This window comes from Anabrus simplex, chromosome 5 (assembly GCF_040414725.1).
Source record: "Anabrus simplex isolate iqAnaSimp1 chromosome 5, ASM4041472v1, whole genome shotgun sequence".
NCBI classification, from domain to species: Eukaryota; Metazoa; Arthropoda; class Insecta; order Orthoptera; family Tettigoniidae; genus Anabrus; species Anabrus simplex.
The window spans coordinates 201,867,914-201,882,742 of NC_090269.1; the positions used below are offsets into that span (position 1 = coordinate 201,867,914).

Here is a 14,829-nt window from a genome sequence, read left to right on the forward strand (position 1 = left end):
ATCAACACAGCATCACAATTACTCCGCATATCAAGGTCCGCCAAGAACAGAACGGAAACCTGACATCTAGCTTTTTTTTTTCAGCGACAAATTAGTAACTATGCCTCGGTACAGGGCACCTTTCTGTAATATTCCATGACTATATATTATGTATGTGAAATTTGGTTCACGTATAAATTCTCAGATTATACACAATTGCGCGGGAAAGTCCGCAATTCGTATTCGGACTGAAGACCAATTTCAAAAGTATTTTAAGCCAGTCCTCGTTGTTTTAAGCAGGGCGTGATGGAGACTGCTAGTACTGTGTTGTGCTCCAGTTTGAAGCTGTTATTTACTGATAACCCAACACTTTACAGTATACTGACCGAGGTAATACGATCACAATGTAACGTGTAAGATACCTGTATTTTAAATCGCTTCGTGTTGACTGCATGTGATAAGTAGGGGAATATACATTTATATACTAAATCTCGCTGTATATCTTGTTTGACGCTATTTTGAATTGGCTACTGTATTTCCCATCCTTTTAAAGCAAGAGGAGAACTTGGGTTTAGGGCGGGTTATTTTTCTTGAAAATCTTTGGGATTGGGGGGAAGAGTGGTCTGTTTAGGTGAGCGGTTCATGTTCACTCTATTAGTTTTGAGATTTTTACGGACTTGTTATCAGCCTCCGCTTGTGTTTGTAATTTGGAGCATTACAAAACTATTTGTAGATGGCCTACTGAATCAATATCAAAATATGCACCTTGCACTTCAAACTGACAGTACCGGTACCATAAATATTATGTCATATGGTGGTACTTCTGTAGAGCCTTCATTTTAACCATCAATATGGAGATACGAACTTCTGACTTAATTTCTGTCAGTAGTGTTGTTACTGAATTTTCTTTCTTAGATCTTCTGTCATTTCATCCATTTTATCAAAGTAATTAGATATTTATACCTCACTGTTCATTTAATTTAATTTACATTAAATTTAAATTTACATTCAAATTTAATTATTTTCCAGTTTATGGGTTGCCATTATGACGAAGTGTACCATAAGAGTCTGTGTGTCGGTATATTACAATATTGCAGAAAGTTAGCTATTGAATGATTGATATTGACATCAAGATTGATCTACTAACAATACGATGATACGATGGTGATAGCAAACACTCGTAATTGAGTAGGTTTGTCTTCCAGACAGGATGCCTCTTCATCTATGCATTCGGAGGTGACTATTCAGTCCATTGCGGGAGTTACACAATTTGCCACAGTGATGACAGGTAGTCCCAGGTGAAGCAGTCATTATTTTTCTTTAGCACTTCTCTTTCTTTCCTACATTGCCTTTTGTCATTCGCTGTTCGTTGGCGGTTTTCTTCAAAGGATAGTGTGCCATGAAGGACTAGTGATCTCCAGGATGAATGGTCAAGGGCTAAGTTCTCCCAGTTATCAACATCAGTGTTACATCTCTTCAAGTTAGTCTTGATTACATCTTTAAATTGCTTCGTCTGACCGCCTACACAGCGTTTACCTACTGATAGCTCAGTAAAACACTTGTTCGGGAATGCAATTATTGGGCATGTGAGCTACGTGCCCTGTCCATTGTAGCTGGCGTCTTAAAACCATGAATTCTATATTGGTGGTGTGTGCCTCTTCAAGAACATTAATATTTGGCCGCCTGTCTTGCAAAGTTATTTGCAGTATTCTCAACCAACGCTGATGATATAGTTCCAGCTTCTTAAGCTGTCAACTGTAGTATGTCCAGGATTCAGATCCGTAGAGTAAGGTTGGAACTACAACAGAATTATACACAAGAATCTTTCTTGCGGTAGGCCTATTGACATCATGATTGTAAAAAACTTGATCTTAACTTAGCAGAGGATGCTCCTGCACAGTTAATTCTGTGTTGGATTTTTGAATCTATATTTGCGCTTGATGAGAGGGTGCTGCCAAGGTATGGTACTTGAAGGCTCACTTCATCAGTTGTGGCATTGTTATCTCTTTGACCTTCCCCAGGGCTGGTTGGTATAGAATCTTTGTTTTGCTGGTGTTCAGTTTGAGTCCGATTTTGTTGTACACAGCGGAAAAAGCATTCAGGATTATCACAAGCTCTTTTTGTGTCTGAGCAACGATAGCATTATCTTCAGGTAATGCTGCAGAGAATGTCCAAGTTCCTGCCTTTAAACTGCTCAAATTAAAAAGTTCACCATCCATCCTGTAAGTTATATGTATTCCTGGAGGGAGATCATCTCTGACAGTTCCATGACAGCGGCAGCATACAAGGAAAATAAAGTGGGGGCTATCACACAGCCTTGCTTAACACCGGTATTGATATGGAATGGCTCTCCAATAGAGCCGTTGCCAATGACAGCTGCCATCATATCATATCAAGATGGCAATAAATTTTTGTGGAAAACCATATACAGCTAAAGTTTTCCACAAAGTTTCTCGGTTCACAGAGTCAGATGCCTTAGTAAGATCAATAAAGGCAATATAGAGGTCTATTTTGTTCTCTACATTTTTCCTGAAGTTGACGAGTTGTGAATATCATATCTGTGGTTTCTCTAGAAGGCCTGAAGCCACACTGACTCTCTGGAAGTGTTTTCTTCACCAAAGGTACAATACGATTTGCCGAGATTCGAGTAATAAGCTTTCTCAGGCACAACACTAAGGATATTCCCCGATAGTTTTTGTAGTGTTCGATCCCCTTTCTTAAATACGGGAACTACCTGAAATCAGGAGGCATTTCTTCAGTGCTCCAAATTTTGACAATCAGTTCATGTATATGTCTTATGAGTTCTTCATCTCCTTTGAGAGCTTCCATTGTTATACCATCATGACCAGAGGTTTTGTGACTTTGCTTGATTGACAGCATGCTTAAATTCATCTAGTGTTGGCGGGGAGCCAAGTTCTTCATTGATGGGACTAAGTGGTATGTTCCGAGCTGTCAGTGGAGAGATGGCGTGGGAGGACATCAGTAGACGAATAAGTTTGGATGGTGTCTTTAAAAGTAGGAAAAATCACAATCTGAAGATAAAGTTTGAATTCAAGAGGACAAATTGGGGCAAATATTCGTTTATAGCAAGGGGAGTTAGGGATTGGAATAACTTTCCAAGGGAGATGTTCAATAAATTTCCACTTTCTTTGCAATCATTTAAGAAAAGGCTAGGAAAACAACAGGTAGGGAATCTGCCACCTGGGCGACTGCCCTAAATGCAGATCAGTAGTGATTGATTGATTGATTGGTTTTAATATATCGTACACCTGTTCATCAGTAATAGATTCCTGGTTCAAGAGGTCTTCAAAATGCTCTTTCCACCTATTCATGATGGAGTATATTTAAAAGTGTACTCTTATCGCTGGACCAAAGGGGATTCCTCCCAAAGGTGGTGGGACCATAAACTGCTTTTGCCGCTTGGAAGAACTGTTGTGAATCTTTATCTGCTAGATATTGCAACTCTTTTGCTTTTGCTGTCTGCCATGCATTCTTGAGCTCACAGGTTTTTCTTTCGACATTTGCTTTGGTAATACGGCTTGTTTTTATGGAGTGGGAGTTCATGTCCCTTCGCCATGCTTGCAAGACTTTTCTCTTCTCTGAGATCATTGCTTCAATTTCTTCATCATTTTCATCAAACCAGTCTTGATCTTTTCTGGTCTTATATCCTACTGTTTCTTTGCAAGCATCTTGAATAGTGGTCTTCAGAATCTCCCAGTGTTGCGTTACATCAGGTTGATATTCCTTCGGCAAAGACCGATGGCACCCCTGTGGGTAGTAATAATAATAATAATAATAATAATAATAATGTCCGGCTCCATGGCTAAATGGTTAGCATGCTAGCCTTTGGCCACAGGGGTCCCGGGTTCGATTCCCGGCAGGGTCGGGAATTTTAACCTCAATTGGTTAATTTCGCCGACACGGGGGCTGGGTGTATGTGTCGTCTTCATCATCATTTCATCCTCATCATGACGCGCAGGTCGCCTACGGGAGTCAAATCAAAAAGACCTGCATCTGGCGAGCCGAACTTGTCCTCGGACACTCCCGGCACTAAAAGCCATACGCCATTTCATTTCATAATAATAATAATCGTATGGCCTCAGCTACCGTGTGCAAACATTTCGACTTGACGCCATCTGGCTGTCTGCTCGTCAATTTCGACGTTCCGTTTTACTCTAGGTCCGCTAGATGGCAGACAGAGTAAACCGGATCTCTCTTGGGCGTCTATGGCTGAGATTTAATTAATTTTGTCGGGTAAATACCAAATGTATCACCAGAGATCTTTTACATGCCCACATCGTACGACATGGAGTGTCGAATGGACTTTTTTCCGCCCTTCAAAAATCCGACTACCTCTGCCGGGTTTGAACCCGCTATCTTGGGATTCGGAGGCCGACACTCTACCACGGATCCACAGAGGCAGCTACCCCTGTGGGTGGGGGACGCAGATGAATACACCCACGGTATCTCCTGCCTGTTGTAAGAGGCAACTAAGAGGGGCCCAGGTGCTCTCGACTTGGGAGCATGGGTTGGCGACCACGGGGCCCTTAGCTGAGTCCTGGCACTGCTTTCACTTACTCGTGCCAGGCTCCTCACTTTCCTGTCCGACCTCCCTTGGTCAACTCTTGTTCTTTTCCGACCCGGCGGTATTAGAGCATTTGAGGGCTAGGGAGTTTTTCATTTTCACGCCCTTCGTGGCCCTTGCCTTTTTTTATCCATTACTTCATTTTTCGAAGTGACTGATCCCTACTTTTTCCTCTTTGTCTACCCTTCTGTGGGTTGGGGATGCAGACGAAGAATACACGCACGGTATCCCCTGCCTGTTGTAAGAGGCAACTAAAAGGGGCGACCAAGGGATGATCAAATTAGAACCCTGAGACTACTTGTAATTAGTACCATCACGCAGGGAACACCATGGGTCGCATTTACTTGCGCGTAGTACCACTATGTTAGGTACGCAATAGGTTTGTGATTAGTAGCGACAGTGTGTGAATCGGGATGTGGGTCCTACGGTACCTGTGATTCGTACCCCTATATGAGCGACACCATGGGATTAGCGACGCCGTGGTTCTGCCTTACGTATGCTCAGTTCCCACTCTGTGAGGAATACCGCGGGATAGTACGAGTCCCTGTGGTTAGTCCACTTATGTGAGCAACACCATAGGTTTGAGTTGCTTTTATAGGTTTGCGTTGCCTGTAAATAGCTCCACAAAGTGCGAAACACCATAGGTCTGTGTTAGATGTGCGCATTACACTACCTGTGAATAGTACCATAATGTGTGGAATACCGCGAGTCTACGCTACTTTTGATTAGTACCGCAACATAACATAGCATGGTTCTACTTTCCTAGCGATAAATACCATTATGAGGGGCCAATGACCTGGAATTCAGAGATTCAGTAGATGATTGTCAGGAGTTGGAAACCGAAACAGAAGATAGAGGGAGAGACACAGAGGGGAAACAAGAAGCTTCTCATTCAAAATGAAGATATTTTCAAGCAGCAGGAAGTGATCAAAATACTGGGGAGGTATTAAAGACAATGGGGTGGTACATAGTGCCTTATTTAAAATTTTCTTTGACTATGTCATAAATAATAGTGTAATACCAAAGGAATGGAAGGAATCTATAATAATACCAATTTATAAAGGAAAGGGTGATAAAAGGAAACCAGAGAACTACAGACCAATCAGCCTGACCAGTGTAGTTTGTAAAATACTGGAATTTAATATCAAAGTACATCAGAGGGATATGTGATGATAAAAATTGGTTCATGAGGAGCCGGTATGGATTTAGAAAGAAATTTTCTTGTGAGGCACAACTGGTGGGATTTCAGCAGGACATATCAGATCAATTGGATTCAGGAGGTCCGTTAGATTGCATAGCCATAGATCTCTGATTCGCAAACCACGGTAACAATTTAGTTTATTTTCCAGGTTGAGCCGTGTTGTTGTTATCTGTACATTACGTAGAGTTTGACGTTTTGAATACATTGCAGTATTCTTTTTCAAGGCGACTGAAATACCATCACATTACCACTACCATAATGCTGCCAGGGAGACTGATTACCTCGGATTGAGTAGGGGTATTTCAGTCCAGTTGAGCTTCATTTAACATGACTATTGGTTCTGCTCCTTCCCCATATGCTTTCATCACCACCATCTTGGTCTTGCTGATGTTTAAACCATATTTCTTAAACTCCTCATTCCAGCTTTGTATTCTCTCTCTCAATTCCTCTTCTGAGTCACTCCAGATCGCAACATCATCTGCAAATGTGAAGGCTTTGATATCTCCATGTTCTTTCCTTTTAATAGATTTCATTACTACATCCATTACAATAATAAATAGAAGTGGTGACAATGAGCTGCCCTGCTGCACTCCTCTCTTTGTTTCAAACCAGTCCGACAAACCACATCCTACTTGAATACAGCTTCTGTTCCCACTATACAACATTTTCACTTTGTCTATGAGGCTGTCTCGCACTTGAAGTTCTTTCATGCATTGCCAAATTCTTTCCCTTGGTACACTATCATATGCTTTCTCAATGTCCAAAAATATTAGAAATAAAGGCTTGTTCTTCTCCCAGTATTTTTCCATTAGCATCCTAATTGCAAATATAAGGTCTGTAGTTGACCTTCCTGGTCTGAAACCATACTGCTCTTCTTCCAAAATTGGTTCAACAATATCTCTGATTCTGGTCTCTATTATTTTTTCCAATATTTTCAGGACATGAGACAGTAGTGTGATACCACGGTAATTAGTACAATTTCGTCGGCTTCCTTTCTTGAACAGAGGTACAATGATGCCCATCTTCCAGTCCTCAGGAATAGTATTTTCCTCCCATATCTTGTTGACCAGTCTGTAGAGCCATTGGATTCCTGCTGCTTTCAGCATATCTGCACTTAGTTCATCTATGCCCACTGCCTTTCCTTTCTTCATGCTCTTGAGCGCATTTTCAACCTCAAGCCATGTAAGTGGTGGTTCAGTTGTGGTTCCTCGACTTGGCTCTCCTCTATCCGTTATGTTTTCTGTATCTCCATTCAGCAGCTTTTCGAAATAGATCTTGAGTTCTTGTTTAATTTCTCCCTCTTCTTCTGCCAGAGTTCCATCATCACGTTCTATTGCTTTTATGGTCTCTTGATCCCTTCGCTTGTTTTTCACTACTCTGTATAGCAATTTCATATTTCCTCTACTGTCCTCTTCCAGTTTGTCTGCAAACTCATTCCTTTTCTTCTCTTCTTCCCTTACAATGTTCTTTACAGCAAGTTTCTTGTTCCTGTATACTCCTTGAAGTCTGTATTTCTGGTTCTTTTCGTTCTTGTCCCTGTTTTCGTTTTTCCTTGTCCAGTGCCTTCTTTATTTGGTTTCTTTCTTTCACCGCTGTTTTCACTCTATCATTCCACCATGGTGTCTCCTTTTTTCTTTTGATAGAACTTGTAACTCCACAGGTTTTTGGCTTCTCCCACAAAGGTGTCTTTGAAGGCCTTCCATTCTTCATTAACACTGGTTACTTCACACTTCGGCAAACTCTGTTGAATCCTTAGTTTGTATTCTTCCTTTATTTGGACTTCTTGCAACTTCCAAGTTTTAACCTTTGGTTTTTTCGTAATAAGTTTCTGCATTTCTTTTGCCTTATGTTTGAAGTCTACTACCAACAATCTGTGGTCACTGTCCATGCTTTCACTAGGGATGACCTTTACATCTGTGATGTACCTGTCACCATCTTTATTTGTGATTACGTAGTCAATCAATGTTCTATACTGGCCATCCCAACTTTACCTTGTTATTCTGTGACTGTGTCCTTTTTGAAGAATGTATTTTTGATTATAAGATCATTTCTTCTGCACAGATCTAATAGTTGTTGTTCTCCTTCTGGGTTCCTTTGTCCAAATCCATGTGGACCAATGATGTTCTCGTACCCAACAATGCTGGCCCAAATATTGACGCTAAACTAGTGCTGAAATGTGTGCACCACTGAAACACGAGGGATTTCTTCCGCCCTCCTTCATACAGTCGCCTGCCAATGGTCACGAAGGTTGAATGATAAGGTTGACAGTGATTAGGGTGCCGGACCCCATAAATCAGTGAAGCTTCTTTTCCATTGCCATTTGATGCACCATAGACTAGGTGCATATCATTCATTTCTTTTTTTATATACTGAAAGTGAGCCATTCTCACCACTTTATACCACAAACTTAGTAGCTAATATGGACAAAAGAAACCTTTGTGACTGCATTAAAGGAATGAGAAACTAGTGCATTTGCACCGAGCATTGTTTCAGTCTATCGTGCACCTCGTTTCCTCTCCTTTCCCTTCCCTTCCCTCCTCTGAAGCATAGCAGCAGGCAACGATTTGCGCTCTGGCAGAGCAAATAGGCTAGTTTGACATTTTGAATTGCATGTCTGGAAGTAACAAATTAACCTAATTTTTTTTTAAAAGAAAAATTGTCTCCGCCAATCCGATTGTCCAATCGTTCTTTACATAACACTAAGACCATCCCAGATTTTTTTGTAGGTATAATTAAGATAACTTGCTCATGGTATCTAGAATCTCCATTAAGTTCCTTCAGTCGTTGCAGATCACACCATGCTTTACATTCCTATAAGGTGCCTTTCACTCTCACTAAGTAGGGTCACTGCTCCTGGACCAGACAAAATCCATGATTAACTGCTTAAATATTTGGGTGACTGATGTCTTAGTGATATCCTTACCCTATTCAATAGAATATGGAGAGTTTCCATCTCAGTGGCATGAGAGAATTGTAATACCAATTCCCAACCCAGTAAATGATTCAGAGCTTCTGTATAGTTATAGTCCAATATACGTAGGTAAGTCAATAAGTATCTGCAATTTTGCTCTAATTGTCTTTAGGTTGGCCGTATGGCGTTGTGTGCTCACCAGCCGGTAGATGGCACAGTTTTGTACGTCTGTGGTAGGTTTCAATGTTACCAGATCAGTTCAGCTTGCGCTGTTGCGGCGTAAAGATGGCCGTGCCACACTCTGTTTACATCAAGGAAGAACAGCGTTCCGTAATAGATTTTTTTGTGGTCTGAAGGTATACCAGGAGTAGAAATTCATAGAAGACTTTCAGCGCAATACGGGGACAATGGTTTGCCACAGTGAAGTGTTTACCAATGGATTGAACAGTTCAAAATGGTTCGCACGAGCGTGAAGGATGAGGAAAGATCCGGGTGTCCATCTGCAGCTGTAACTGATGCCAATATTGAACAAGTGCGTCATATGATCCTGAATAAGATGAGTGACTGTTGATGACGTGGCAAACCATATGCACATTAGCCATGGTTCTGCATATGAAATCATGCATAACAGGCTTAACTTTCACAAAGTCTGCTAGAGATGGGTTCCAAAACAACTCAGTGAAGAGCAGAAGCACAATCATGTGAGAATCTGTCAGTATCTCCTGGACTGTCATGCTAACGAAGGTGGAACATTTCTGAAACGGATAATCACTGGAGATGAAACATGGGTTCACCACTTCGAATCAGAGACCAAACGTCAGAGCATGGAATGGAAGCATCCTGGATCCCTAGTCAAAAAGAAATTGAAGAGTCAACCTTCTGCAGGAAAAGTGATGCACAGTGTTATGGGACTCTCAAGGGTCAATCCTGGAACATCACCAGGAAAAGGAGGAAACGGTGAACATTAGTGACATTCTGGTAAATAAGCTGAAACCTGCAATTCCCAACAAACGCAGAGGTCGATTGTCGGAAGAAGTTCTTTTGTTGCATGACAATGCACATCCACATAACACCGTCCACACCGCTCAAACTCTTCAGATGCTGTGTTTTGAGGTGTTGGAGCATCCCGTGTACAGTCCCGACCTTGCCCTGTTGGATTACCATCTGTTTGGTCCACTTAAAAATGATCCAAGAGGCCGTCGATTCAGCTCCAATCAACAGGTGAAGGAAGCGGTATATAAGTGGCTTGCTGCACAACCAAAAGCTTTTTAGCAGAGAGTATCTGAAAGCTCGTGAAACGGTGGACCATGTGCATTGAAAAGCAGTTTGACTATTTTGAAAAATGAGATCAATAAAAGGTTTGTACTCTCTTTGTAATAAATTATTAAAATCTATTGCAGATACTTATGACTTTCCCTTGTACCTTACAAATGGCTTCTGCAAGCTATTTGAAAGAATGGTAAACAGGCGACTTGTGTGGGCCTTGGTAGAGGGAGGTTTCCTGACTAATTATCAGTGTGGTTTTTGCGCTCCTTCGTCTGCCACCAGTCAGCAAGTCAGGCTGGATAGTGCCATTCAGGAATCCTGTCTTCTGTGGGAACACCTGGTTGCTGTTTTCTTTTTTTGCCTGTAAAAGGCTTTCAACACTTCCGTGCAGTATAGGATTATCTCCACTGTACATCATTACAGATTTTGAAGAAATTTGCTTAAGTTTCTTGAGAATTTCATTTCCCTCTGGCTCGTTTGAGTCTGTGTAGAGAATGATATATGTTTATATATAACCAGCTGATGTACCCATGCTTCGCTATGGAATTCTACATTGTATACATAATTCTAGGCTAGGTAGTGTACACGTTGTGAGCAAGATTGTATTAAATTACATAGCTCTTAACGTTACCCTAGAAACGCGACGGGGAAGTCACCAAACGTCTTTTCTCATATGAAGACTGTGTTAGGGAATTTTCATTGTAATGATAGGCCCGCTTGCCTACCATCAAGTCACCACCAGGTTGGGGAGTTTTCAATATAATGGCAGACACTCACTCACCAGCCATTTTACATCCTCAGAAAGACTGTCTTAGTGGTTTGTCCAACTGAAATGAACATGGGTCATTGCAATGACGTCAGTAGGAACGGCGCGATTAAAGGCAATACTTTCATATGAAATACTCCATCAAATGAAAGACCACACACTTTCTCACTTTTAACGAACAGTACTATGCTGGAATGACCAAGTCGCAGACAGTTCTGATCCGTGAACACTTAGTCTTTTTTCTGCGGTGCGGGGGGGGGGGGGGTGGGGGGAAGGCGAATAGTGCAGAGTCCCGTGGCAAAAACTATGCCTTTTTACTAATCTGTTTCCGAGGAGTACCTGATGAGTTGGAAAATCTCAATTCACTACAATGGCAACGGAAAAACCTATCTGATTTGTAGGCAATTTTTTTCTCCAAGCCAGAGGAGTAGCCCCCTCTTCACTGCTAATTTGGAATTAAATGAATGTAGAATTTAATAAAAGTGAAGAGGAAGAAGCTTTTCTTAAGAAACGGCTCTTTTCAGGGTTGACTTTTGAGTTATTTAGTGAATTGTGGTGCTATAATTTGAAATAGGCTTAAATAGTAATTCTAGACCAGGTCATACTACTACTTCTACTACTACTACTACTACTACTACTACTACTACAGTACTAAGTGAGTCTCTGCCGTAAGTCAGCTCATTCGAAACACTGCGTCAGAGTAGGGATCGAATAACTGGAATACTATGATGAACCAGTGTGTTACGTACCTGCAGTATTAGAAAATGTATGAACCAGAGGACAATGAAAATGAAAACCTACAACCTGTTTTCCCGTCATTGACCGGATCAGGGATGTAATAAATGTAGCATATATATAGGCTGTTAGTACGATGGGGTCGCCACTCCCAGTGATACATTAATGACTGATATATGCTATGAAATGAGAATGGAAAGTGTTGCTAGAATGAAAGACGACAGGGAAAACCGGAGTACCTGGAGAAAAACATGTCCCGCCTCCGCTTTGTCCAGCACAAATCTCACATGGAGTGTCCGGGATTTGAACCACGGTTACCAGCGGTGAGAGGCCGACGCTCTGCAGTCTGAGCCACGGAGACTACATGAACCAGAGGAATGGCATGCTAAAGAAGAAAGTTTTCCATCTCCCCAGATATTTCCCGCCAATGTTCAGTCGGACTGTTATACTCGGTACACAGTAGTAATCCCATCTATCGGAGTCGAGCGGTACTATAAGAAACGAAGAACATCACAACAAATAATGGTCAGTGTAAAGTTATTGTTGATCAGTGTTATGCGCTTTCGATATTGTAGGCCTTCTGAAATACCACTCTTATCATAGTCGGTACAGTAAAACTGAATGAAACATAAATGATCGGAAATTGTATTTTGTTATGTAGTACGTTTCGATAGCACCAATAACATAGGTACCGGTATTCCTGAATAGGATGGGAGGTTGGAGGAGAATGCAGATCACACCATAAAAGGATTAAATTTACATTCTAGGTAGATTTATAACAGTAAAATAAATACATCGTAACTAAATTCCCCAAAAGAGGGTGGAAACCGGGATAAACCCCGGAAAAAAATACAGAACACTACATGGCACGTCTGTCTCGTAGAAAGATCATGCAAAAACTACCAACATGGCTACCTCCCAACACTCACCAAGGCCATCCGCATCCATACCAAGTAGGGGAGGGGATAGAGCCATACGTGCAGAGCACATTACAGGACTACACGGACAAAGGTCCATACAGTTCTGTTTACATGTTGAGAGGGACTTGAATTAAGAAATACATATGTTAAATTATCCTCGCAATAATCCAAACAACGCGAAAGAGTTTTAGATTACATATAAGATCTAGAGCAGTGGCGGCTACTAGAGCTATGAATAAAATCAGAAACATCACACAACTATCGATCAGCACATCTATGACCTGTTGAGGTTGAAGATACTACCTGTTCTGACGTATGGCCTAGAATTAGTGGGAGAATACCTCACATACATACAGCTGGAAAAATTGGAGCGAGTAAAGGCTAGATACCTGAAGAGAATTTTAGCAGTTCCGCAGAATGCAAGATCGAGGCTAGTGTATGAGCTTACCAGGGAGACCTTAATAGAGGATCTGTGATGCGAGCTCATACTTCCAGCTAGTACCAGCTTCAAACAGCTTATAAAAGATCTGCATGAGAAGAAAAACATCTATGCACCATCTGCTATGCAAGACAGAACCTGGATGAAAACTAATCATGATATGCGACACGTGACAAGACTGGCGATCCATGGTTTTCACCACAAGGTGTGCTGCAACAAATTATTTCACGAACCAAATGACGCATATGAGTGCGAGTTATGTTTGGAATTCTGTGATAGATACCATATTATAAAATGCTGGAATAGACAGAAATCCATCGTAGCTTATAGCAAAGAAAAGTAATGTAAATATAATGTAATGATTTTTTTTGCATGGCATATATGCGGTTTCAATAATAAAATATTCATACACCTAGTTTTCCTTTCTCCAAAGGTTTGTTTGATATTCCTGTATGCAGCATCTATCTTTCCTAAGACCATACAACCTTCAATATCTTGCATTTCTCCCTCAGCCGTTCTTCCTTGGCTGTCCTGCACTTTCTATCCACGTCATTCTTTAATCATCTATATTCTTTTTTGACCTCTTCAGTTTTTGCATTTTTGTACTTTTGTCATTCATTAATCAGGTCTAGTATCTCCTGAGTTATCCATTAATTCTTAGTTGATCCTTCCTTTCTTCCTAGCATTTCCTCAGCAGTCCTGAAGACCTCATTCTCCACGACTGTCCATTCTTTCTCTATTGTGTTTCCTTCAGCCTTTTCACTTAGTCCTTGTGTAACATGTTCCTTGATACAATCCTTCACACACTTTTCTTTCTATTTCTCTAGATCCTACCTCCCTGCATTCCTTCCTGTCTTCGATTTCTTCAACTTCAGATGGCATTTCATGACCATCAAGTTGTGGTCAGTGTCCATGTCAACTCTTGGGAAAGTTTTGCAATCCATCACCTGGTTTTGACATCTCTGCTTAATCATAATGAAGTCTGTTTGATACCTTCCAGTGTCTCCAGGTCTCATCCACGTATACAGCCGTCGTTTGTGGTGTTTGAAACAGGTACTAGCAAGGACTAAATTATGTTTGGTGCAGAATTCAACCAGCCGACTTCCTCTTTCATTCCTTTGTCCCAATCTGAATTCTCCTACTGTATAACCTTCTCTTCCTTGGCCTACCACTGCATTCCAGTCTCCCATTACAATTAAATTCTTGTCACTTTTAGCATATTGTATTAAATCTTCTATCTCTTCACATATTCTTTTAATTTCTTCATCACCTCATAAGTTATGAATTTCATTATGGTCCATACTGACAATTTGTGACCATCCAAAATTGTAGAAGACACTATCTTTCTCAAACAATGTATAACCAATGATCTAACACCCAATTTTCGGAAATATACTCTAAAAAAAAAAAAAAACAGATCTATGAATCAGATTAATATAATTCAATTTAAAATTATAAAATATGGATCAATAACAAGATAAAATATTTATACAGAAAGAAAACATATCTGTATAAGACTCGCCTGGAAGCAGCTAAAAACCTTTCCAAACCCCAATGAGATTTCTCTCTTTCAATGGTTAACCAAAAATTAGAATTTACACTGAAGCATAAGCAACAGATTTTAGACAATAAATTGTATAAACTGAAAAATACAGCTTTCAGTCTAAGACGTGATGTCAATCTGCAGCATTCGAACACTGACACCTTACATATTTTCCACTCACCTTATCATTAACTTAACTGACGTAATCAAGAGGAAATCAAACTGTTGAGCAGGAAACAAAAACACAACTGGCACAGTACCATCTTAACGTCATCACAACAGTAACAGAATTAGAATTAGCCATTACCAAACTTCCTAGCGATCAACAAGAGGAGGTTACTCAGGACATCCCCATGACAGTACACAGAGATGTCATGCCTGACAGACCATGGGACAAACATTTGATTAAGCTACAGTTGTACTCTAGGAGATACAACACTGGGATTGTTGATTATTGATTCTCAAGAGCCCTGATGAGAACTGC

At 40.8% G+C, this 14,829-nt stretch overlaps 1 protein-coding gene across 2 annotated transcripts in view; it reads left to right on the forward strand.

The window, feature by feature from the left end:
* The first annotated feature begins 207 nt into the window (after positions 1 to 207).
* Positions 208 to 14,829, forward strand: part of LOC136874436 (HAUS augmin-like complex subunit 6) — a 333,441-nt gene continuing 318,819 nt past the window's right edge. For both annotated transcript variants that reach the window (XM_068227904.1, XM_068227905.1), the window contains exon 1: positions 208 to 369. In XM_068227904.1, the coding sequence (XP_068084005.1) occupies positions 286 to 369 (84 nt within the window). In that variant the 5' untranslated portion in view covers positions 208 to 285. The remainder of the gene's footprint in view (positions 370 to 14,829) is intronic.